Here is a 26,738-nt window from a genome sequence, read left to right on the forward strand (position 1 = left end):
GAAGCAGGATTGACCTCAAGCCAGTTCTCAAATTGCTGGACTTGCTTACAGCTGGATTGGTCCCACGCTGAAGCTTGTGCTTGGAAATTATCTATATTCTCAAAATGTGGAATGCCCCTTTTGATATTTATGATATCTTGCCCTGAGCTAATTAGGGACCCTACTCTTACATGTCCGTAGGTGACCACATTATTTGCCAGATATTCTTGCTCCAATCTTCATTGCTCTGACAGCATTTTTGGGATGAAGTACTTTGCCTGATATTCCTGCTCTATGTTTGTGAGAAAAACATTTGAGAACCATGATAAAGGCTAAAAAGGAAAAGATGGTGAATTTACTTAACTGAAACTGAATGTGCTAGGGTTTGGGTAAAATTGAAACCATTCTTCATCTGGATGTAGTCCTTTATTGTCTCAGAAATTATTAATTTGAATTCATTTTTTTGTTTGAGGAAGGTGTGAGTTTCTTTTTCCCACCTTTTGGCTGTGTTATCTTTTTGCAGGATTTACTTCAGTGTTTTAGTGTATTTTGGTATTATTTCCAATTTTATGTGAATTTTAAGCAATTTAAGGGAATTTAAGAAAATTTCTAGCAATCAAATCTTTAAGAAAGAAGACTTTTGGGTTCACGTGTAATACATACTTGAGTGGTTTATTATGCTTGCCACTTCATATTTTGAAAATTTACTCCTTTAAAACTTTGGTGAGGTAGTTCTTGCTTGAAGGTCTGTGATCAAGGTTTCTCATATGAGAAACAAGTCCCAGATGTGTCACGTGTTCCTGGTTGTATAACTGTTGGGTGATAGAATCAGGAGTTGAATGCAGTTCTTCTGACTGAAGTCTAGTAATTTTCACTGCTTTTTCCTAAAGCAAACTTAGTAGAAACTGAATTTTGAGAAACATTAACTTTTCTTATCAATTTCCCTTAGTATATTGGTTCATAACCTCTGTATTAATTTGAATTAAAGACTAAGGTATTTAACTGGGAGGGGGGCTAGGAGAGATCCTTGACTGGGGAACATTTATTATTATCTTCTGTGAGTCAGTGAGTTGGTTGCCAAACAAACCAAATAGACCCAGAGGAAGCTCATTTGAAAAAGTCAAGACAAGCTTTCTTCTTTTTTTTTTTAAATAGAAGAGTATGCTAAATATATTAATCTCTCATATAAAGAACCTTATGTTTAGTATAAATACTAATGTAATTCAGTATGTTTATATAGTTAATGTAGTCAAAGTATTGTTTTAGATTAAAAAAACAAAATTATGAAACTCAATAGGCAGTTGATTGAAATGTAGCAACTGTTAAAAATTATTTCCAAGGATGGAAATTTATTAGTAACAATCACCAAACTATTTGCATGACTAATAGCTACATTTAATTTGCATAGTTAGTAGCTATATTTAGATGGAAGAAATAAGTGGTATAAAGTCAGTATTCTAAGTAGGGACTGGCTCTGTGTAGAAACTAAAGGTAATATTTTGAACTCTTTCTTACTCAGGTCATGACAAGAAACATTTGATTTTAGATCTGCCTAGGTGGCTTTGCAAAATGGTGTTCTTAAACTATTTATTTCTTCATATCACCAGAGCTTTTTGTGCTTTTTGTTAGAAATAAGGTTATTGTATTTTACAGTGTGTGGATGTATGCAAGAATGTTATATTTCTTTTCCACATCTTCAGTGGGTATTATTTATTTGGTCTAATTCTGATTTTGTTGTTTGTACATTTTTGTCTATGGAAAAAAGGTTGCTAAGCAAATTGCTCATTTAAAAAAGAGAGAGAGAATGAAAGAGAGCACTGTGAGTGGGGAGAGAGACAGAGGGAATCTCAAGAGGAATGCCAAGCAGACTCCATGCCATGCCCAGAGCCCGATGCAGGGCTTGATTCCATGACCCTGAGATCATGGCCTGAGCCGAAATCATGAGTGGGATGCTTAGCTGACTGAGCCACCCAGATGCCCTACAAATTGGTTATTTGTAAATAAAATTTGAAGGGTGATATTTACTTAAGATTATTTTCAAGCATAGTAGAAAAGTCCACTTGTAGTCATAGGTGGTTCATTACTGTTAAAGAATGTGGCTGACAATCTTTAAGTTAAGGATGGTGTATACCCTTATATATTTTTTTGAAGATTTATTTATTTTAGAGAGGGAAAGAGTGTGGTGCGCACATGAGCTCGTGTGCACCTGTGTACAAGGGGCGGGGAGGGGCAGAAGGAGAGAATCCCAAGCCGACTTTTTGCTGAGTGTGGAGCCTGATTCCAGCTCCATCCCACAACCCATGAGATCATGACGTGAGAGGAAACCATGAGTCAGTTGCTTAACTGACTGAGCCACTCAGGTGCCCCATGCCCTGATTTTTTTTTTTTATTAAAATTTAGATTTCTAACATTTAGACTGGACTACTCTTAAGTAAGTAAAATAATACGGTTTTTACTCTGCTTAGGAAAAAAAAACCCTACAGATTATCTGTGATGCAAATAGATGATCTAAAGATATCAACTAAATCGTTTTTTAAGCCCATTAAACATTTTACTACTTTGAGTTTTGCTTTTTCCTTTCAGTTCATCATTTCTGCAGAGGTCATTGGAATAATAATAGTACAAAAAAATTTTCCCATCTTGTAAACTGTTTTCTTCTGTTTAGGAAATGCGTTTCTTAGTCCAAACCTAAATGAGGTAAGAAATACACTAGAGAGAATGGGCAACTACAAACAGTAGTGTTGAGACAAAATGTGTTCCAGTAATAGTTGGGGCAGATTTGGTGGTAATTTCTGTATCAGTGATATAGTCTGCATTTTGTGATTAGCATAAATTTTGATTAAGTGGGCATAAATAAGGTTAGAATCAGATGAAGTGTTTGTGCTCATATGGGGGACCAGTATGAATATTTTTATCTAACTTTCTAAAATTAATAACTAACTTCCTGAATTTAGAGACTATCTTTTTCCTATTTTCCCAGGACATAGTTTAGTGCTTGACACGTCAGAGGCACTCAGCGAATTCCTTTTTTTAACTTGAATAATTTTTTTTAAAAAGATTTTATTTATTTATTTGACAGAGAGACAGTGAGAGAGGGAACACAAGCAGGGGGAGTAGGAGGAGAAGCAGGCTTCCCGCTGAGCAGGGAGCCCGATGCGGGGCTCGATCCCAGGACTCGGGGATCATGACCTGAGCCAAAGGCAGACACTTAACGACTGAGCCACCCGGGCGCCCCACTAACTGAATAAATTTTTGAAAAGCAACAGTGCATTATATTTTAGAATATGTGGAGTTTTTTGGAAAAGTGATGGTTCGATCTGGAAATAAACACATAATTTGCAGATAAACTGTTGAATGAGATAACTGATCCAGTAAGAGAATGGAAGTGAAAGCATTTTGGAAAAGTCTAGGAATGTAGGGTGGTGCTTCAAACTATTATTGAAATATTTATTAATATGTATTTGGGAACTTTTCCTTTCTCCAAATATCTTTTTTTTTTTAAAGATTTTATTTATTTATTTGACAGAGAGCACAAGTAGGCAGAGAGGCAGGCAGAGGGAGAGGGAGAAGCAGACTCTCCACTGAGCAGGGAGCCCCACGTGGGGCTTGATCCCAGGACCCTGAGATCATGACCCGAGCCGAAGGCAGCCGCTTAACTGACTGAGCCACCTTGGCGCGTCTCTCCAAACATCTTTTTGACTTAACTTAGAATTATGTGAAGATATTTCTTTTTTTTTTTTTAAGATTTTATTTATTTGAGAGAGAGAATGAGATAGAGAGAGAGCATGAGAGGGGGGAGGGTCAGAGGGAGAAGCTGACTCCCTGCTGAGCAGGAAGCCCGATGCGGGACTCCATCCCAGGACTCCAGGATCATGACCTGAGCCGAAGGCAGTCGCTTAACCAACTGAGCCACCCAGGCGCCCTGTGAAGATATTTCTAACACAAATAAAATAACAGTATTGGGTTCATATGTATCTCACTCTTAGTTATTTGTACACAGTAATTATACTAGTTGGATATTTACTTACTAAAACAAAGTTATGCAAGAAGGAAAGTGTGAAACGGGTCTATTATAAGAATTATGTTAAAGACGGTCCAATAAAATCTTTAGAATGGCTTTGGGAATAGTGCCCCCTTATGGTTTAGAAAATACAGAGCCTATATTTGTTTTTACCACTAAAAAATGATAAAAGTTATAAATGTTAACATTTTTAAAAAGGCTTCTGAAAAAAAAACTTAGAAGTTTATTCTTTTTGGTCTGAGAAATTGGAAAAAATTAAGAAACTTCCAGGAAAAAGAAAAAGGGTACACCTGAATTGATGTGTAGGCAGCCAGTAGTGTTCTCATAGCTGTGCATACATTATGATTTATGCCACTGGGAGAACAAGGAAGTAATCAAGAATTGGGTTAATTTCAGTCCTTTTAGAGTTCTGGGAGAGGAAAGCGTGGAGCCAGAACTCAATTTGTTCAAGTAAAGAGGTGGAACTAGTTTGGGAATAGCTTTAGTAACAGCTGGAACCTGTATTTTGTCCACGTGCAGAATTTTGGTCTAATGAAGGTTCATACATAAAATAACTTAAGGATTTTATTAGACTACAAAAAGCAAAAAAAGAAAATATATAATTAAATTCTAAACCTTTTCTTAAGGTATGGTTTGCCTCAATCACTGAATAAAGTATTACAGCACCATGCTAGGCAGAAAAAAGAATGACTAGGAAAAATATAAAATTACTTTTTTAAAAAAAGATTTTATTTATTTATTTGACAGAGAGAGAGAGAGCACAAATGGGGGAGCAGCAGGCGAAGGGGAGGGAGAAGCAGGCTCCCCACTGAGCAGAGAGCCCAATTCAGGGCTCACTCCCAGGACCCCAGGATCATGACCTGGGGATCATGACCTGAGCCTGTTTAAGCTTAACTGAGCCTCAGGCGCCCAGTTTTATAGGGGGTGGAGGGTGGAGGGTGGCTCCAACTATTTCTAGATTTAGAAGTGCGTCACAGAAATATGTACATAAAGACTAAATGCAGGCACCCTAGGGCAGGAATTTATCTTCTGGTTTCTGAATCTAGAATGTGGTAGATGTTTAATAAAGGTTTGAATAACTGAATGAAAAGTCTTCCTAGCCCTATAAAGTTACCAGTGATTTTCGAGGAGAAAACCCGGTTTAGTTTCAAAGCAAGGCAGCATTTTGTTTTTATTTATGGTATTGAAATTATTTTGAGATTTCAAATAGCACTAAAAGTGCATATTTTGTTTATGTTGTGGGGACAAGGAATACAAAAATTTAGGAAACTCACTAAAGACCATTTTGGTAACACTAGGACTTTTATTCCATATTAAAAAGTTTTTTTTGGTGTGATTATGAAAGCAGTATAGGCCCATTGTAGTAAATCCTAAACAAGTGCAAAGAAGAAAACAAAATTTCGTAATTCATAATTGCAACATAGAGTGATAATTCCTTTACATACATAATGCTTTGTAAATCTGCAAAAGCACCTGCCCAGTACACAGGTGTTATTAATACAGGACCAGTTGTTGAAATAATATTTTCGAACCAATTTTAAGGCAGTTCACTTGGAGCAAGGTTTTTCAAATTGCAGTTTTTCACTCATGCAGCCTTTTTCATCCGGGCTTCCGGGAGAGAATTAAGCCCTCCAGAAAATGATCTGAGTGATGGTTTCATCAGTTCTTCCAAAGATGGTATATAGTACCGTTCTAAATGCTTTGGAGTGAAGTTGATTCGTTGCATACAATGGATGCCTTGGGGCATTTGGGCTTGTCTCTTGAGAACCCCAGTTGAGAAGGGCCACGAGGGTTATGAAATCAATTTAGTGGGTTACCAGCATTCAAATAAAATGAAATAGAGTAAAATAAAAAATAGACTACATTGCACTTAATAAAATTAATCTACATTTTGATATTGTCAATATATTTTAATTGAAAATCAAAATAATCTGAGATCATCATTTTTTAGAAAGCATATATGCTGAAATGGGATAGAAAAGCAAAACCTTAGATTTATACAGATATTTTAGTGAAAAGATGTATGTGATATGGAGATTGCTAAGTTATTGTAATACTAAATGGATTGGACACTGTAGAATTCCAGTATAAAAAATTTTATTTTTAGGGGCACCTGACTGGCTCAGTTGGAAGAGCATTGTGACTCTTGATCTCAGGGTTGTGGGTTTCAGCCCCACATTTGGTGTAGAGATTACTTAAATAAATAAATAAATAAACTTTAAAAATTATTTTTAAAAGTACCAGGAATTTATTAACAGGACTTTTTACCAGTTTGCTCCTTTTTCCTTCACATTGTAAAGGGAGTGATACTATACCACTGACTTCGCATGGTTTTGTTTCCATAAAGGATTTAAGATAATAGTTGCACATTATAAAAATGTGAGCCTTTGGGGCGCCTGGGTGGCTCAGTCATTAAGTGTCTGCCTTCGGCTCAGGTCATGATCCCAGGGTCCTGGGATCGAGCCCCACATCAGGCTCCCTGCTCTGCGGGAAGCCTGCTTCTCCCTCTCCCACTCTCCCTGCTTGTGTTCCCTCTCGCTGTCTCTCTCTCAGTCTGTTAATAAATAAAATCTTAAAAAAAAATGTGAGCCTTTGCTTTTCCTGTGGACATTTTTAAGCACGTTAAACTTAAAATTGGCTTTGTGAGGTAGGTGGTATCTTTCAGTGCCAGGGAGCAGCGGACATTGCTCTAATTCCTGAAGATCTGTGTTTGGGCAGTTAGTGCCTATATTGTTTCAGTTTTCATTGGGTTGATTAATTCTAATAATTACAAGGAAACAAGGCACAAGACTAAGCCTTAAAATCTCTTTAAGTAGCTATTTGCTACCTTGTAACACTATTCCTGTTTCATTTGTTGAAACACTCATTCACAACATGTTTGAAGTATAGAGGAAACTTGATCCTTTAGTGAGAGATTCAGTTTCTTTCAGTAAGAGTTGTTGGCAGCTGTGTGGTAGGGTGTCTTTGTGTCCTTCTGAAATCATTTATTGGCCACTTGAATGTCTTAGTATTATAATAACACAGTAAAAAGACCCTGACAGGTATATTCACTTTATATCTAAGGAACTATTGCTTAGTCATGTTTTTTGTAAGGTTGCTAATGATTTATGTTGGGCTTGTACAAAGTAATGATTATTTAATATGCATTATATTTTACTTCTTATGTAAGCACATCATTAGGATAACCTGTTAAATTTACCAATCTGCTAGTTCTTTGTATGCTTACTGTCTCATGAACACCACAATGTAAAAATCTATATCTTTTATAGCTCTTTATAAATTCTGTTTTTAAAATTTTTTCCACATATTTAAAAAAATTTAATTCTGATTTTTGGTGAGATTTTGGAAGTCCCACCAATATCTTGAGGTATTGCCTTGATTTCTTTAGTTCATTAATATTTGTCATTCATTAAAGATAATATTAATCTGATATTGTAATTAAAAACTAGAGTGCCACATAAAAGCAAAGTTTATTATTGGAGATAAGTCTAGGAATTGTAAAGGGTTTTGATTTATTTATTTATTCCAGTACAAATTGGAATGTTTATATATGAATAGTGCTGAGTGGGTGGGATTGTTTTGTATCTAGAAAGTGGCAACTAAAGTATTGTGTTTTTTTTTGTAAATGAAATCAAGTTCTCTAAACTATTTGTCATTGTAAGACTAATAAGCATTGTACTACCAAAATACAATAGTTCTTTATTAGGAAATCTGATTATGAAAGGATCATGTGTACATAACACAGTAAGTTGAAATTTAGAGAAACTCAAAACATTTCTTAATTTTTATTTATTTAAGATGAATTCTTCTCTACCTTTTTGGGATTATTTAAATTTTGCTTTCATAGACATTATTTGTTGTTTTATGACTTAGAGAAAGAACCGTTGAAGTGAAATAATATGTCTGAAAATTTTCCTATGTGTTTCAGATGAGGATGCCATCTGTTCATTTTGTGATAGATAATGGTGGGGAAGTTGGGCAATAAAAGCATTTTAAAATGTTTAAGACTCCAACTTAAGATACTAAGTGATCTATTTCTCTCCTTTGCCAAGTAATGTAATGTATTCTGTTTTAATTTTTAAATACACAAAGTGAATAAATTTTTCCTACATTGAAAGGTAAGATAAGAGACAGTAGATGCTCATATCTTGGTATCTAATTTTTATTCCTGATCAGTAGTAGCATTACTGCTGTGCCATTTAATTATATTGTTCTTTTTTTGAAGACCTAATTTGTATGTTGACACAGTTGCAGAATAAATGAGAAAATCTGGCATGCCTTTGAATGTTCTGTTGTATAATATGTGCTGTTCTTAATTGTTTTTAACACACAGTTAGGATAAGTTGTTATAGATGTGTTTATGGCTTACCACATGTTGGATAAAATTAAATCCCATCATTTTATCATGGTTAGTGTTGTACATTTCCCCATCATTTATATTATTTAATTTGTAGATCTAATTTCTAAAAATATGCCCCAGAGACTGTTGGGCTTCTTTGGTACTTCCTGGAGTAGAAGGATATTGAGTGTGAAAGAGACTGTCTTCTCAGTTTCAGGGTAGCAGAGTAACCTGATAAAAGGCCACTCTGGGAATTAATGAGCTAAGATGTCATTCAGAATTCATTCAGCAAGTATTTATTAGTATTAGGAATACTTTATGCCAGGTGCTGGGTACTGAAAATACAAAAGTAAGGAAGTTGGTCCTTGACCTCAAGCTGCTCTGTTGAAGCAGAGGCTGGACAGCCTCTGGTTAGGGATTTTGAATGGGGAATTCAGACATTGATTGGCTAGGAGATTGCACTAAGTGATCTTTAAGGAAGATTTCTTTAAAATCTCTAGACTGTGATTTTGTTAGTAGGATGGTGTGATATTAGAAAATAAAGGACAGAAATTAGAGAGGGATGGGTGTTTAACATGCTAGCAATTATTTACGGTGGCATCTGAAGTTCAGAGACCTGGAAATAAAGATACGCTGAGTTTGGATCATGAATAAAAGTAAAACAAATCAAGCTGTAGAGTTTTGAAATGAATGTGATCAAAATTGAGTCACTTTTTTTTTCTCTTTAAACTGAGTCAGTTCGAGTGAAGATCTTCGGGTGAAGAAGTTTAGAACTTGCTATTTTGAAGATTTGAGATTCCAGATATAATAGAAAAAACTTCTGAATATATGTCAATTTTAGTAATTTGAATTTTAAAAAATCTGGAAACAGTTGACATTTTGGGCAGTACATCCAGAATTTGTTGGATATAAAACTCATTTAAAGTGGAGCTTTATTTTCTAAACAATGAGTTTAACAAATGACTTCTAGAAAAGAAATTCTCATTTAATTCAAGCTGATGTTATATTTCACTGATTTGTTAGAGAGAGCTTATCCATGCTTATTAACACCTCTTGTCATACAGTGTTGTGGTGAAGAATGTTCTGCCTAAGTGAGTTTTCTGGATGATGAAGCTACTCTTTTCAGCAGAGTGTTTTTTAAATCTAACCTTTTTCATGAATTCTAAAATGTCTTAGTTTTCAATCTTTCTAAGTGGTAGGTATATAGTTATGGTATATATGTATATAGTATGCTATTTATACCTGGCATAAATATAGAATATAATTCAACCATGTCATGTTAACTCAGGACTTCTTAAACATCAGTTACTGTATGTGTTGTGATGAAGGTAGGGGACAATTGAGATATATTAAATTATTTGCCCTGGTCTATGATAAAGCACTCAGATTGTCTTGCTTTTTGAATCAGGTTTTGGGTTTGCATCTTGTCATTCTCCTCTCTTTAGGCTATCAGCTGTCACCTGGCATCTGTCATTTAGTGTTGCCATTGCCAGCAATACCCTTTCTAATTTACTTGTAGAATTGAGCTATAGGTTGAGAAACTGTGGGAACAAGTGATTGGTTTATTTTATAAATAAGCATTTGATTTTGCCTCAGATTCTGAACTTCTTTAGAATATTTGATCTAGATTGTGTTTTTTTTTTTAAAGATTGTATTTATTTGAGAGAGAGCTCATGGGCACAGGGTTGGGGGAGGGGGCTGGATGAGTGGGTTGGATGAGGGGGTTGGGGGGGAGGGTTCTGGAAAGGGCAGAGGAGGGAGAAGCGGACTCCCCACTGAGCAAAAAGCCCAGTGGGGTGGGGGTTGGGGGGGAGGTATGATCCCAAGACCCTGGGATCCTGACCTGAGCCCAAGGCAGACGATTAACCAACTGAGCCACTCCCCCCTCCCCACACCTTGAGTTTGTTTTTTTAATTGTATAGAGCCTAGAGGCCCCCACTGAATACTCTTAAATCCTTTGAAAATATCATTATTTTCCCTAATCTTGCGATCTCATTAGTTTTTCAAATTCCTTGTTCATTCTTAACCAAAATGTTGATTTCTCACCAATAGAAGTTACCATATTTTTATGTTTGGCTTTTCATTGGTCTTAAATCTTCTCCTGATTGATCAGGTTGTGTAATGTTTGCTCCAGAAGCAGTTTCCTTTTAATTTTCAACTCATTTTGTTGGGGCCGTGGGTTATCAGACTTCTCCTGAGTTTCTTCATCCTAATTGTTTTCCTCCATTAGCAGGATCCCCCCAATCAAACCATGGACACTTTACGAATTGATTTTGCTTTAATCACAACTGCTTAGCATCTGGAGATCTGTTTCTATTCCATTTTATGTAGTTTCTTGGTTCTGAACTGGAATATTGGGACATCAGGCAAAATAGTTTTCCTAATTTCTTAGTATTTAGTGGCTGTCCCCTGAGTGCTGTGTTTATGAATTACTGGATGAGGATGTCATTTTCCACACACCTTACCTAGTTGCAGAAGAGAGTGGAGACATTCAGAGGAATATCCAGCTCTCATTTTTGTCTCATCTTTCCTTTATCTCAATCTCAATTCCATCCTCTCTTACTCCACTGGGGTTGTCCATTAACCTCCTCCTGTCTTTATTGCTCACCCAAACCTTACCTCTTTTCAGCTCCCTCCTCTACCATGTGAGTCTTATTCCCTCTGTAAGATACTCTTTTCCCAAAAGAGCAAGGTAATTACTGTGATTTGAAATGTGTGTGTGCAAAGTGGCGCTGGTTGTTGGTGATAGTGGGGAGACCATATAAAACAAACGAAAATAAGGGAGAAGTTCGTGGTCACAGGTTATTCTTTTCTTTCTCAGTTTCTGAACCTCAGTTTTTTAATCTGTAAAATGGAGGTCATAACACCTACTTAATGAAGTACTTGTTAGAATTAAGTAGGGTTTATAAAGTACTTATCAGGTATATAGATGTTCATTAAGTAGGGGCGCCTGGGTGGCTCAGATGGTTGAGTGTCTGCCTTCAACTCAGGTCATGATCTCCAGTTCCTGGGATCGAGCCCCAGGTGAGGCTCCCAGCTCAGCAGGGAGTCTGCTTTTCCTCTCCCTCTGCCTCTCTCCCGCTTGTACTCTCTCTCAAATGTATAAATAAAATCTTAAAAAAAATGTTCATTAAGTACCCAGTTACCTTCTTTTCCTTTATTCACATGTATAGTTTATGAGGAAATATGGTTTACTGATAAGTGTTAGCAAGCAAAGTAGTTTCAAGGTTAGCCTGGTGAAGGTTTTGTTTTGTTTTGTTTTGTTTTGTTGGTGTGTAAGATGTTTGTTAAGGATCAATCACCTGTTAAAGGAAGGGAGTGGAGGCGAGACTGTAGAGGGAAGGTAAAAATGTGCAATGCAGTCCCATCAGTGTTTCAGCCAAGTTAGCAGAGAGCTGTGGAGTGAATAATGCCCATTTGAGTTTACCATGTTAGGATAAAATGGCTGCTCCTTTGGACTCCTACCTCCCTCATATCACTCACCATATCAGCTGCCCACAGAAAAGCATGACTCAGCTTTGAGGCGTTTCCTCACGAGCATGTGCTGCTCAGGTACTGTGCTGAATCCTTGAGGTGGATCCTCCACAGATCTGTAGCGTTCTCTCTGGGCAGCTTCCTCTGACCTGCAGACTTGATTTGCCTTGGTCTTTCTGGATGTTCTGTCCTGTCTCCTCCACTCACGTTACTCTGTGAGGCTCTGACTGGGTTCCCTTGTCTTTCTAAGTTTTGTTTTTTCTTTTCTTTTTTTAAACATTTCACCATACTTCTTTTATTATAAATCTACCTATTCATCTGTCTATCCACCTTTTTTCCGCTCCAGTCTTGTTGAGAAGTAATCGACATATATCACTGTATAAGTGTAAGGCATACAGCATGATAGTTTGATTTACATATATTGTGAAGTGATTACCACAGTAGGTTCAGTTAACATCCATCCTTGTAATGCAGTCTGTCTTGGTCTCTGAGGTGCAGTGGGGTGCTTCAGCCTCACCACCTCCACACTCCCATGTTAAAGGATTCTCTCAGTGGTGTCTTGTTCTTGAATAGATGTTAGTTGTTTTTCTTGTGAGGGGGTGTGAAGTCAAGAACAACCTGTGTTGCCATCTTAGTGACATCTCTCCCCTGGCAAAGTATTTATTACTATAGAATGTTATCTAATCCACTAACAAATACCGTAGGGAAGGGGTTTATTCTAGCCGATTGTAGCAGCAAGAAGAATCCAAACTTACCAATGTTGTATATTTGCAAGGTACTATTTAAAATGGATTTTATTTTTTATTTAAAAAAGATTTTATTTATTTATGGGAGAGAGACTGAGTGAGAGCGAGTGCACAAACGGGATGAGGGGCAGAGGGAGAGGGAGAAGCAGACTCCCCACTGAGCAGGGAGCCAGATGCAGCGGGCGCTCGACTCCAGGACCCTGGGATCATGACCTGATCTGAAAGCAGACACTTAACTGACTGAACCACCCAGGCGCCCTTAAAATGGATTTTAAAAATAGATTACTTAGTATGAAATTTTATGAAATCATTTCTGGTAATCCATGTTAATATGCATACTGAACGGTTTCTGTGATAGGATAGGTTACATAGTTGTGAGTGACTAGATTTGGTACTTTAAGGGAAAGCTGCCTTGTTACAAGAGGACTCTCAAATAATGTAACTCTTATTAGTCAGGGTTCTTCAGAGGCATACACTGGCCCTGCCAAGTTGACACATAAAATTAACCATCACATCTTCCCTCGATGAACTTTTTCCCTTCTACATTTTTCTACAGATAGATACACCATCAGGAATGGAATTACAGTCATGGTACCCTGTTATAAAGCAGGAAGGTGACCATGTTTCTCAGACACATTCATTTTTACACCCCAGGTGAGTGGGTATTGACTCATTTGTTTCTTCATTCATTCATTTGTTCATTCATTCATTTATTCATCCAACATCTATATGTCAGGTACTGTTCTAGTTCCTGGGAATTCATTATTTAGTTTTAGGCTTGTTAATGAAATGAACTGTAAATTGTGTTGAATATTTGAGATAACCTTTTCTTGGTGTTTCTTTGTTCTTTCTAGGAATTCGTCATTTCCTTTTCACCCTCATTAAAAGTTGGAAGTTTTCCTTTAATTTCCTTTCTTCCCTGTAAGAGGTAAACCAACTCTTTAAATAAGAGTTTGGTATGCAACTTTGGTATTTTACAAAGAAATTTTTTGAAACTTAGAAGCTTTCATAGTAACCACGTCCTTCAAAATCCAGTTTCCTATTTTTAATAAAAATGCACCTTAGATGATAAACTTTTTATTGATTCCTAGGTTTTTATTGCTGTAGATATATATTCCCCTCAAACATGGTGATGAAGAATCTCAGTCTTATTTACATTTGCACAGTTCCCATCATTCCTGTTGTGTTTGAAGTAAATCTTTGAGCATTATTAAACCTGTCAGTTTTTTTAGCAGAATACTTTTTATTCTCAGAATTCATGTAATTAGTAAAGAGGAACAATACAGATTATTGTATAAAGAAAATAAGATGTAAGAGGAGATCATTTAGAGTTTAGGGAATGAAGTAGTACATCAGTTAAATGGTTGCATTTTTTGGCTAAAGGTTATGCAGATTATAGTTAATAATACGGTGCTTCAGTGTTTAGCTCAGATGTGTTCCGTGGGTCTTTCAGATAATTTGCTGAACAATTTTATGTGAGCTTTGAGCAAAATTGGTAGTAATCCCTTCAATCTTAGTTTTGTGCAACTTACTATTGAAATTTTATCAAATTAGGAAGTACTAAAGTATTTTAGGAAAATTGCTCTGTGGGGTTTGAAACAAGTAGGACTGACTGCCCAGTAGCAGTAGCTGGGCGGTATTCAGAGTGCTATGTAAGAAGGGCCTTGGGAGCTCCTCATTGGGCCTGTGGTGAATCAGGCCATAGCCTTGTGGTGTGGGACTGAATCAGCCTCTATAACAAAGAGTGAGGATTCCTTGCTTTCACGGAGTGGGGGGGCGTGGAGGTGGGGTGGGGTGGGGGTGGGGCAAAAAAATAGTTCTCCAAGTAGCATATGGTCTATGTCCTTTCTGGCATAAACCTTACCTATTCAGACTATTAAACAGCACTGAAGTGCTTCATGCTTTTAGTTCTCAGGTGGTTTTGAGGGAAGGAGATGAGACTGTAGTTTTCTTTCCCAGTGAGTATCTCTTTAGTGCCTAGAAATTACTTTTTGCAAAGTAACAAAAATTACTCATAATGTTGCACTTACTGTCTAAAGTACTGAAGTTTTTTTTAAATTTTTTTATTATGTTAACCACCATACATTACATCATTAGTTTTTGATGTAGTGTTCCATGATTCGTTGTTTGTGCATAACATCCAGTGCTCCATGCAGAATGTGCCCTCTTTAGTACCCATCACCAGGCTAACCCATCCCCCCACCCCCTCCCCTCTAGAATCCTCAGTTTGTTTTTCAGAGTCCATCATCTCTCATGGTTCGTCTCCCCCTCCGACTTACTCCCCTTCATTCTTCCCCTCCTGCTATCTTCTTCTTTTTCTTTTTTCTTAACATATGTTGCATTATTTGTTTCAGAGGTACAGATCTGTGATTCAACAGTCTTGCACAATTCACAGCGCTCACCGTAGCACATACCCTACCCAATGTCTATCACCCAGCCACCCCATCCCTCCCACACCCCACCACTCCAGCAACCCTCAGTTTGTTTCCTGAGATTAAGAATTCCTCATATCAGTGAGGTCATATGATACATGTCTTTCTCTGATTGATAAAGTACTGAAGTTTTAAAGAATTCTTTTCTATGATCCTTCTTTTCTTTTTTATTATTAACATATAATGTATTATTTGTTTCAGGGGTACAGGTCTGTGATTCATCAGTCTTACACAATGCACAGCGCTCCCCACAACACATACCCTTATGATCCTTATTTTCTGAGGTGTTAGGTTGTCTGTTTCGGTATAAAATTTTTTAACCATAGAAATAGATTTAACATATTTTACTTTTTACCCAAATGTAATATATGTATTATTTTGCCTTTCTTTGCTTTTAGCTACTACTTATACATGTGTGATAAAGTGGTTGCCCCAAATGTGTCGATTACTTCTGCTGTATCCCAGTCTAAAGAGGTCACAAAGACAGAGGCAAGTAGATCTATACCAAGACAGTCAGAGAAGCCTCATAGTAGTGGGAAACATCAAAAAATGGTGTCTTACCCAGATGTCTCACTGGAGGAACAGGAGAAAATGGATTTAAAAACAAGTAGAGAATTATGTAGCCGTTTAGGTAAGTATTTAGAAATTATTTTTTTAAAATCATACACTTAATAAACATGTTTATTCAGCATTTTCGTTTTTTTTCTTTCTTTTCTTTTCTTTTCTTTTCTTTTCTTTCTCTCTCTTCCTCCCTCCCTCCCTCCCTTTCTTTCTTTCTCTTTCTTTCTTTCTTTCTTTCTTTCTTTCTTTCTTTCTTTCTTTCTTTCTTTCTTTCTTTCTTTCTTTCTTTCTTTCTCTTTCTTTCTTTCTTTCTTTCTTTCTTTCTTTCTCTTTTTCTTTCTTTCCTTTCTTTCCTTTTCTTTCCTTTTCTTTCCTTTTCTTTTCTTTTCTTTTCGATTTTATTTGTTTATTTGACAGAGAAAGAGAACACAAGCAGGGGGAGTGGGAGAGGGAGGGACAGGCTCTCCACTGAGCTGGAATCATAGCCTGAGCTGAAGGCAGACACTTAACCGACTGAGCCACCCAGGAGCCCTTAGTCAGCATTTTTAAAGAGGATTTTTGTTTAAGAGAGTGTTCCAGATAATTGAAGCTTTTATCTTAAAAAAATGCACCTTTCAAAACTGTGAGTGACTACTTAGAACTTCAGTTCCTATACTTTTTTTTAGAACAGTTACAGCTATAAAGGTTAATGATGTAGTTATGTAGTCTACATGGTTTCATACTGCAAGTGATTTTTGCGTGATTTTTTTTCCTTTCCTGCCCTTTTTTTGCTGTCAGTTTTCTTCAGAAGGTCCTTTCTAATTTGCTGCGAATTGAGAAACCATTTTATAATGCTAAGAAGTATGTAATGGGGTGCCTGGCTGGCTCAGTCATAGAGCATGTGACTCTTGGTCTCAGGGTTGTGAGTTTGAGCCCCACGTTGGGTATAGAAATTACTCAAAAAAAAAGAAAGAATGAAAGTCTTAGAAAAAAATAATGCTAAGAAGTATGTAAGAGTTGTTAGGTACAGGACTCAGGGAAACTTAGCCATGTGATAAGCAAGGATTGAAAACTCATAGCTATGGGAGCCAGGCAGATGGCATAAAAAGCAGAATGCTGGCTGGACATCTTTAAAAAAAAAACTACCCAGTTACAATGTTTTTTAAAATACTGTGGACCAGAGGAGACATGTCTGCTCAAATGCTGCCTGTTTTACCCTGTACATGGCAGCAGAACTTTGCTTACAGCTTAAGCAAGTGTGACAATTATTTCAGCTATCTTGGAGTAGGTGAAGTGTCCATTAGTCATTTAACTGTTTTCATAGATAACTGAGATTCTTTGGGGGGTTTCTGTACTTTAATTTTGAGATTTTTAAAATTCAGCTTTCTTTGGATTCATATAAATATGGTGAACACTAATTAGTAACATACTGTTATGTCATATTGGTGTTATATTTTTTCCCCAAATTAATTCTAGTGACTTTTAAAAAATTGTTGATATAGTTCATATATTACAAAATGTACCCTTAAAGGTGTATACTTTAGTGACTTTCAGTAAATTCACAAGGTTGTTCAACAATCACAGCTATTTAATTTCAGGACATTTTCATCATCCCAAAAAGAAACCCTGTAATCCATTAGAAGTTACTCTTTATTTTCCTCTTTCCCCAGCCTCTATTTATTTTTTGTTTTTATAGATTTGCCTATTCTGGACATGTTATATAAAAGAGATCATATAATATGTGACCTTTTATTGTCTGGCTTTTCACTTGGATAATATTTTTTCAGTCCATGTTGTAGCATATTTTAATACTTGTTTTCTTTATATGGTTTAATATTCTGTTATTGTATAGATAAATATACCACATTTTGTTTATCCACTTACCAGTTGATGGACATTAAATTATGTCCACTTTTTTTTAAAGTAGGCTCCATGCCAAATGTGGGAATTGAACTCATGACCCCAAGATTAGAAAGATTAAGAGTCACATGCCCTACTAAGTGAACCAGATGGGTGCCCCAAATTGTGTCCGCTTTTTGGCTGTGATGAATAATGCTGCTATGAACACTTATGCACAATTTTTAACATAGACATGTTTTCATTTCTCTTGGGTATATATTTAGGAGTGAAATTACTGGGTCATGTTTAATATCTCAAGGGACTGCCAGACTGTTTTTCAAAGCAGCCGTACCATTTTCCTTTCTACCAGCAACTTATGAGGGTTCCAATTTCTGCAATCTTTGTCAACATTTGTTATTGTCTTTCTTCTGATTATAGCCATCCTAATGGTTGTAAAGTGGTATCTCATGGTTTTGATTTGCAGTTCTCCAATGACTAATGATATTGAGTGCCTTTCCATGTTTTATTGGATCTATTCAGATCCTTTGCCTATTTTTAAATTGGGTTCTCTCTTTACTATTGAGTTATAAGTGTTCTTTATATCTTCTGGATAGTAGACCCATATCAGATATATGATTTGCCATTCTATCAGTTGTCTTTTCATTTTATTGTTGGTGTTTTTTGAAGCACAAAAGTTTTATTTATTTTTTATTTTTATTTTTTAGAGAGAGCGCAAGTGGGGTGGGGAGGGGGAGAGGAAGGGAGAGAGAGAATCTTAAGTAGGCTTCACGTTCAGCACAGAGCCCAAAGTGGGGCTCAGTCTCATAACCTTGAGATCATGACCTGAGCCAAAATCAAGAGTCAGACGCTTAACAGACTGAGCCACCCAGGCATCCCAAAGCACAAAAATTTTAAATTCTGATGAAGTCCAATTTATTTTTTCTTTGATTGCTTATGTAGATGTTATGTCTAAGAAACCATTGCCTAAACCAAGGTCACAAAGATTTACATATAAGAGTTGTAGCTCTTACATTTAGGTCTCTTCAATCCATTTTGAATTAATTTTTATATACAATGTGAGGTTCAGTCTCACTCTTTGTATGTGATTACAGTTGTCCCAACACTATTTGTTGAAAAGACCATTCTCTCCTGATTGAGTTGTTTGGTGCCCTTGTTAAATACCAGTTGCCCATAAAAGTATGGGTTTATTTCTGGACAAATGTTTATGACAGTGCTACACACAGCCTTGATTTCTGTAGCTTTGTAATAAGCTTTGAAATTAGGCATTGTGAGTCCTAAAAGTTTATTATTCTTTTTTAATATTATGTTTTGGCTATTTTGGATTCCTTGTGTTTTCATATGAATTTCTGCATCAGCTTGTCAATTTCTGCCACAAAGCCAGCTGGAATTTCAATAGGAATTGAAAAAAAAGATCGGTTTGGGGAATATTTATCATCTATCTTAGTCTGTTGAGGCTGCTATAACAAAAATACCCTAGACTGGGTGGCTTACACTACAAACATTTATTTTTTACAGTTCTGGAGGCTGGGAAGTCCAAAATCAAGGCACCAGCAGATTTGGTGTCTGGTAGGGGCCTGCTTCCTGGTTCATAAAGGTCTGTGTTCTCTTCAGACACATGGTGGAAGTCCTCACATGGTGAAAAAGGCAGGAGAGCTTTCTGGAGTCTCTTTTATAAGGGTATAGATCCTATCATGGAGGCTCCACCCTTATGACCTAATTATGTCCCAAAGGCCCCACCTCCTAACACCGTCACATGGGGCATTAGGATTTTAATATATGAATTTTGGGGTCACTAACATTCAATTCATGACACCATCTTAACAATATTAAATCTTCCAATCCATGAACATGGGATGCCCTTCCATTTATTTAGGTCTTTAATTTTTTTCAATGATGTTTTGTAGTATTCATTGTATAGGTCTTGTTCTACCTTTCTTAAATTTATTCTTAACTATTTCATTATTTTTTATTTCATTTGTAAATGGAATTTTTTTTTCATTTTGTTTGTGGGTTCTAGTGACTTTTTAACAGTGATGTTCATTTTTTGTTACTTCATTTTTGCCTCTCAAAGATCCGTCAATCTCAAATAATTCTACAAGTAAAAAGAAACCCGAGTCTACCACTTGCAGTTTCATCAGAGACACAAGCAAGGCAGGAATGGACCATGATGCTGCAGCTTCATCTCCACTTCTTGTCAAAGATATCATCTGTGAGGATGATAAGGGAAAGATCATGGAAGAAGTAATGAGAACTTATGTAAAACAACAGGAAAAACTGAACTCAATTTTGCAGAAGAAGCAACAACTTCAGATGGTAAAATTGTTATTTAAATGATAGTCTATTATGAAAAGATACTTTTGCACATTCTCAAGAAAAGTCAAGAGAGATATTATAAATGTGTTTAAGATTTAGGGTTCTATACTCATAAGCAATTTTCTTTCAAATTTTTAGAGAAAATAGTTTTTCAGGATAATTACTTACATATAAAACTGATGTGACAGCTGAATTTCAGGTGTTTTCTGTCCTATTTTTTCCTGTATAGAAGTTTTTAGCATGATGGAAACAAAATAAAAATTGTATTGTTCTTCATATTACAGGAAGTTGAAATGTTGAGTAGTTCAAAAGCTATGAAGGAACTCACTGAAGAACAGCAAAATTTACAGAAAGAGCTTGAATCTTTGCAGAATGAACATGCTCATAGAATGGAAGAATTTTATATTGAACAGAAAGACTTAGAGAAAAAATTAGAGCAGGTAATGAAGCAAAAATGTACCTGTGATTCAAATTTAGAAAAAGACAAAGAGGCTGAATATGCAGCACAGGTAAGAATTACTCAGTTTGTATAATGTTGCCCTTTCAATGTGGAAATTGAAGCTGTTACCTTCTCTATTAAAATTACTTTTTGTCAAGCTCATTTCATTGGGCAAGATTTCAAAATAGATAATTCTGTTAAACACAAGTTTATGGTATATCATCCAACATGGTTTTTTTAAAAAGATTTTATTTATTTATTTGACAGAGAGCACAAGCAGGGGGAGTGGTAGACAGAGGGAGAAGGAGAAGCAGGTTCCCCGCTGAGCAGGGAGCCCGATGTGGGGCTCAGTCCCAGGACCCCGGGATCATGACCTGAGCCAAAGGCAGATGCTTAACAGACTGAGCCTCCCAGGTGCCCCCCACGATGATTTTTTTTTTATTTTGATTGCTTTAATAAACTTTCATTAGGTTTCTGTATTTTAGTTGCCCAAATTGCTAATCTCTAGCTCTCTGAATATCAAATGTTGTATTATCTTAATGTAGTTTATGCGCCTTCAAATCACCAAATTAACAGACATGAATTGTTGCCCACTATGTTCAAAAGCACTTGAGCAAAAATGAATAGTAGCTCGCAACTTGGGGAAGATGAACAAATAACGCGAGTAGGCTGTGTGAGAGGTATACTAAACCATAGGGCGTAATGAAAGTGCTCTAGGTGTTAGTTCTCTTGACCCTTTTCCCCCTCTCAGTTCAATATTAAGTCAAAACTGGATGAATATTATTAGATACTCAAGAGATTGTAGTATGCATGAATTTACAAATGTAGTTTATTTTGTAAAAAGTAATTTGAAAGTAGGTCTTTGCTATGATGTGAAGATTAAATGGAAAAACAAAACTGAATGAAAACTGACAGTCTTTTAAATCTCACAGTTGGCAGAACTGAGACAGAGATTGGACCATGCTGAGGCTGATAGGCAAGAACTCCAAGATGAACTTCGACAGGAACGGGAGGCAAGACAGAAGTTAGAGATGATGATAAAAGAGCTAAAGCTGCAAATTTTGAAATCATCTAAGACTGTTAAAGAATAGAAACCTTTAAAGCGATTCATCTGTGTATTCCCAACAGGGTTTATTTTTGTTTGCTTTGGTTATTGAATTCTGAGTAACTTGTCTGCATGAAGATAACTAGGCATCCTGTCCATTTGTAGATCAGAGAAAGTAAAGAGATTATATATTAGTACATAAATTTTTACATTTTCCAAATGAATGAAAATGTATGCTTCTTTGTACTTTTTTTTTCAACCGGCTTAAAAACAGTACTATATGATTTGAACTATTAGATAATCTGCCTATATTTCTAATGCAAATTTAGCAGTTGTATACTTTTTAAAAGCTGCATTGTGTGATGGATAGTTGTGGTCAGTTTTGTTAACTATATTTCAGACTCAACTTTACATACAATGGTGGCTTCATATTTCAAATATACAGAGCTACTGAAGGAGTTGAATCTCCATTTTTTTCGTTAACAGTCTCCTTTCTAAATTGATACAGTATACTCATTATTATACATAAAATTTGCTTTTATTTTGTTCATATTATAGAATGAATTTCCACCAATTCTCTTTTTTTTAGTGTCTCCTAAGAGACATTTTGTCAAAAGAGGAATTTCATTGATGAGGTTATAGCACACCCAATAGGCATAATGAGGAAGGATAACATACTTTATTATACACTGCTATTAAATACAAAAAGCAGTTGTAATTTGTTTTTTGGTTTAAATGTGGTTATATTTAGAAGTTTTTTTTATGCAACAACTTCAGAAGAGGGAATAAAATGTAATTTTTGAACTTTATGTTGTCAATAGAGGTGTGAAAATATTAATGTTCTTGAGAAAAACTGATACCATTGACGTACATCAGTTTGTATACGATTCATAATCCTCCTGTACAGTTTTTATATGTAGTTATGGGTCTCACTGAAATTTATATAATGGATTTGTTTTCCTTAATGGGTTTGTTTTTCCTTAAATTGTAAAATATTAAATACCTTGAAGGTTATTTTGGATTTTTGTATGTTTAAATGTTAAGTCTTATCAATATTTGCACGAATGGACCATTTTCAATTACTACTTAATATCAAAATCAGGAATTTACAGTCAACTGGTAGTGTATGGTAGGTTAATATAGGGAAGTTTAGTTACCTGCTACTAAAAGGTTTTTAGATAATTTTTAGAAGACAGGAATTCCATAGTTTGGGGGAGGGGCAAATCTTCTGCACTTTTTTTTGCACAGAAAAGTCTGTCATTCTTTAATGGCAAATTTCATTTTTGTTAATTATTGGCTTACAAGATATTAGGTAAAATTCTTAGTATGCATTTTTTAAAGGAAGTTTCCTGAAGCTACCATTAATTGACATTATTATTTCAGGAATTATATGTTTATGTTCTCGTGAAGGGTACTGTATGAAATTACTTGAGAGCTAAATTTATTTTTAAAATAAATCAGCTAGAGTTATGTTGTATACTATTTCCAGTGTAGACAATAGATGCTCTACTGATATAGAACTTCAGAAATCAGTAGGTTATCATTTAGCCAGTTATTTTCGTATTTCACTTAATGGTACTTACATATCCTAAAAGAATTTTTGTACTTCTCAAAGTATAGTTTCTTTACTAGAGTGTGATGTAAATGTGTATTTTCTATTTTCCATTAAATTTTACTATATTACCCTGCAATTTAATTTGTTGATTCTTGGTTTCCTCAAGGAGGTATAAATGTTAAAAAGGATAGACCCTCCTAATACCTTTTATTTAGATCTGGAGAAAGAAAAATCAAAAAGACATTTTATGATAAAGTTCACTTTAGTTGTGTCACAGTTAAGCTTTTTGGGAGATAAACTCAAGCCCCTATAATTTTGTTTTTCTAATTTACTAAAAAATCATTGTGCTTATGTTACTTTGTAAATGACAAGTTTCAACCCAAAACTTCTAAAATAAATTGCTTAATCTTTAAAATATTTTATTTTAAAATTCTAAACAGTGCTTAAACCTCTTTAAATTATCATAAACTCTTGTTAGAATTGAGTAAAGAAATATTTTTTCTAGTCCTTCGCATAAGGAAAACTTGACACATAAAATTGTATAGTCTTCATTTTCCAGAAGATCCATTGATGTGCCATAGGTTTCTAACTTCCTTGAAAATAGAGCTTTTTAGTCAATTGTAAATATTATACCTATTCTAGTTAAAAGTAATTTTAAGTTAAACTGCACCACATAGGTTGAAAATAGATTTTGTAATACTTTAAAAGTGGCCTCTGCTGAAATATCCATATAAACTTATTCTTCTATTCTTTGCATGCTCATTTTGTGTGTTGGTTGCTAGCTTAAAGTTTGTTTTGGTGTTAATTTTTGTGTGCCAATTTATTAGGCAAGCAGATTTTTCCTCAGACTTTGTAATATTCTTTTTAGGAAAAATATAAAAATATTTACTTTAAAAAGCTGCATTAAAGGAACGGCCTATCAAAAGTGCTAGAGCATCTTAAGAAGGAAGAAAAGATAGAATATTAGCTTACTGGGTGATGGTGATGTTTAATTTTGATGATGATAGTTTCTGTACTTTATTTGTTGTGAGTAAAAGGTACCAAATCTATAAAGGTAGTAAATGTAAAATCTGCTGTCATTGAGGAAGCTCTAAACCAGCCTGATTTCATAAATGCAACTTGTAACACTATAAAAAGATTTGACCAACAATGTAAGTTTGGCTTGTGCTTTAGTTTTGTAGAGCATATTCTTTTGCTTGAATTTCTGTGTCCATGAGAGTCATGATGTTTTATGCTTCTTGAGCTAATTTTATAACATATTTAATATATTACCAGTTGAGATATAAAATCATTTGTACATACTGAATTAAAAACCAGTTACTAAAATAGGTGAAATAGACGAGTACAATGATATTTGCAGGTTATTGATAGGTTTTAGAAGTCATGACAGAATGACCAATTTATTTGCACATCTGTGGCTTCTGTTTGAAGGAAACTAGAATGAGAAGGAAACTCCAGTAATATGAAACACGTTCAAGGTATTTCCCTAAAATTAATTGAAGGTTTTTGATCAGCTTCTAAAATTTTCTTCTCAGTGACTTATGTTTTGATTGCTTTGGGGAAAATCCTCATTTTCATTTGCTCTTACGCATTTAATCTGCACGACAGGACATTAAAAATCAATGTAATAAGTTGTGCTCATACTGTACATCTATTTCTGTGCTTAGAACTACTTGTTAATTTTTATTGAAGCTGTCAGCAATAAGGGACACATTACTGCTGTATTAATACATTGTGGGATTGACTAAACAGCTTAAATTTTTTTCTAGTATAGGATACTGAAGCATATCCATTATTGGAAGAAATTTGTATGGGTATTCTATATTACATCTTGTTTAAAGGACAGTTTTTTGTTTGTTTTGTTTTGTTTTTGTAAAATCTTTCCATTTTAGATGGCTTCTGAAACTGTAATGCAATCTGGAGCTTGTTTCTTTAGTAATAGAATTAAATGTCTTATATAGTGCTACTGTTTTTGAATTAGAAAGTGATCAAATGTAAAAACTGAAATTTAAAAATTAAGCCCAGAAAACAAAATAGTATATTAAGTTAGTTGAATGTAAAAGAAATTTATGATTTTTTTCTTCAATATAGATACCTCACTTGAAAATAAAGCACAGCATACTTAAAGTAGTTCTAGTAAAAAAGTCCTGCTAAAAGAATTGCTTAATCTAGGACAACTTTGGGGGAATTATAGTTTGGGAGAAATAAAATATACTTGCTTTTAACCATCCTGTTAGAAGTATTTGCTTATCCTGATAATTTTAAGCCAACACAGTAGTCTTTTAAATTATTTCTGAATTTCTAACCTGTGAAGGCAGTGAAATATCTGTTCTGCAACTGTTGAAACAAGTTGTTGACTACATTGACCATAATTCAATTTAAAATTTTGCCAATGATGTACAGTTTTATGGTTAAAATTGCTGTGGTTGGTTGCATCACATGACACACAAAACTGTCCTCTACCTCACGTGAAATAAATATTTTATATGGTTTTACTATAAAACAAGACTCATCTATCTGGTCACTTAGTTTACAAATTTTGAATTATATTTATTGAAACATGACATACTGTGCTCTCAGCTTATACCTCAATCGTATTTTGTGCTGTTTTCCATTTTCATGCCTTGTAAATAACTTGTATAGATTGTGGATTAAATTCAGAATAAAAACTTTTAATGCCAATGAAACTCATTTGAAGCCCTTTTAGTATCCTGTGTGAACTCAAGTTTCTTGTCCCTTAAGAATGACATTTTCTCCTTTTGTTCCTTTAAAGTCTCTTAGTCATTACGCACTAAATGATTAACTTGAGGAATCTTTTTTTAAATGACAAAATAAGAAATTTCATGCAATATTTCAGGTACAGAACATACCAGCATTTTGTGATTATTTTCTTTCATGATATATGGTCTCTTGCTTTCACTTTTTTGTTTTTTTTAAGACTTTATTTATTTGAGAGAGAGCACATGAAAGGAGGGAGGGTCAGAGGGAGAAGCAGACTCCTGGCTGAGCAGGGAGCCCGATGCGGGACTTGATCCTGGGACTCCAGGATCATGACCTGAGCCGAAGGCAGTTGCTTAACCAACTGAGCCACCCTTTCCCTTACTCCTTTACTCCCACCTCTGGCATTATTATTTATTACAACGTAACAAATTACTCCCAATTTAGCTGCTTAAAATAACAGATATCTCACACAGTATCTGAGGGTCAGAAACCCAAAGGCAGGTTAGCTGAGAGTGATGGCTCAGGAGCTCTTACAAGTGTGCAGTTACTATGTTATTTAGGGCTGAAGTCATTTGGAAGCTTGACAGCAGGAGGATCTGCTTTCAAGTTCATTCACATGGCTGTTGACAGGTGCTTACTTCCCTCCTCTATGGAGCTCTCCACAATATGGTAGATGGCTTCCCCCAAATGAATGATCCAAAAGAGAGAGAGAATGATGGCAGTTTCTTTTGTTACTTACTCTTGAGTCACAAGTCCAGCCTATATGCAGTTGGAGGGTATTACACAAGGGTATGGAATACTGGGAGGAAGGGATTATTGAGGGCCATCCTAGAGTCTGATTACCATATCCTCCCAATTTTTTTATGGCAAAATATACATAACATAAAACTTAACATTTTAATTATTTTTAAGAGTAATTCAGTGGCATTAGCTACATTTACAGTGTTCTACCATTACCACTGTGTTCAGAACATTTTCATTATCCCAGACAGAAATTCTGTGCCTATTAAACAATAACTTCCTTTTCCCACCACTCCCAGCTCTTGATGCCCTCTATTCTATGTCTGTCTCTATGAATTTACCTATTGTAGGTATCTTGTATTAAGTGGAATCATAAAATACTTGTCCTTTTGTGTTTGATTTCCTTCATTCCTTCACTTAGCAAAATGTTTTCAAGATACATCTGTGTTGTGGCATATATTGGAATTTCCCTTTTATGGCTGAATATTTTATTGTAAATATATGTGTGTATATATACATGCATATCCTACTCT

The 26,738-nt window shown here is 35.3% G+C and overlaps 1 protein-coding gene across 3 annotated transcripts in view; it reads left to right on the plus strand.

Moving 5' to 3' along the window:
• SKIL (SKI like proto-oncogene) overlaps nucleotides 1–25,430 on the plus strand; it is a 30,432-nt gene extending 5,002 nt beyond the window's left edge. For all 3 annotated transcript variants that reach the window (XM_027584034.2, XM_027584032.2, XM_027584033.2), the window contains 5 exons: nucleotides 13,116–13,213; nucleotides 15,390–15,622; nucleotides 19,463–19,704; nucleotides 19,989–20,213; nucleotides 21,076–25,430. In XM_027584034.2, coding sequence (XP_027439835.2) covers nucleotides 13,116–13,213; nucleotides 15,390–15,622; nucleotides 19,463–19,704; nucleotides 19,989–20,213; nucleotides 21,076–21,234 — 957 coding nt within the window. In that variant the 3' untranslated portion in view covers nucleotides 21,235–25,430. The remainder of the gene's footprint in view (nucleotides 1–13,115; nucleotides 13,214–15,389; nucleotides 15,623–19,462; nucleotides 19,705–19,988; nucleotides 20,214–21,075) is intronic.
• The last annotated feature ends 1,308 nt before the right edge of the window (nucleotides 25,431–26,738 follow it).

The sequence above is a fragment of the Zalophus californianus genome, chromosome 1 (assembly GCF_009762305.2).
Source record: "Zalophus californianus isolate mZalCal1 chromosome 1, mZalCal1.pri.v2, whole genome shotgun sequence".
NCBI classification, from domain to species: Eukaryota; Metazoa; Chordata; class Mammalia; order Carnivora; family Otariidae; genus Zalophus; species Zalophus californianus.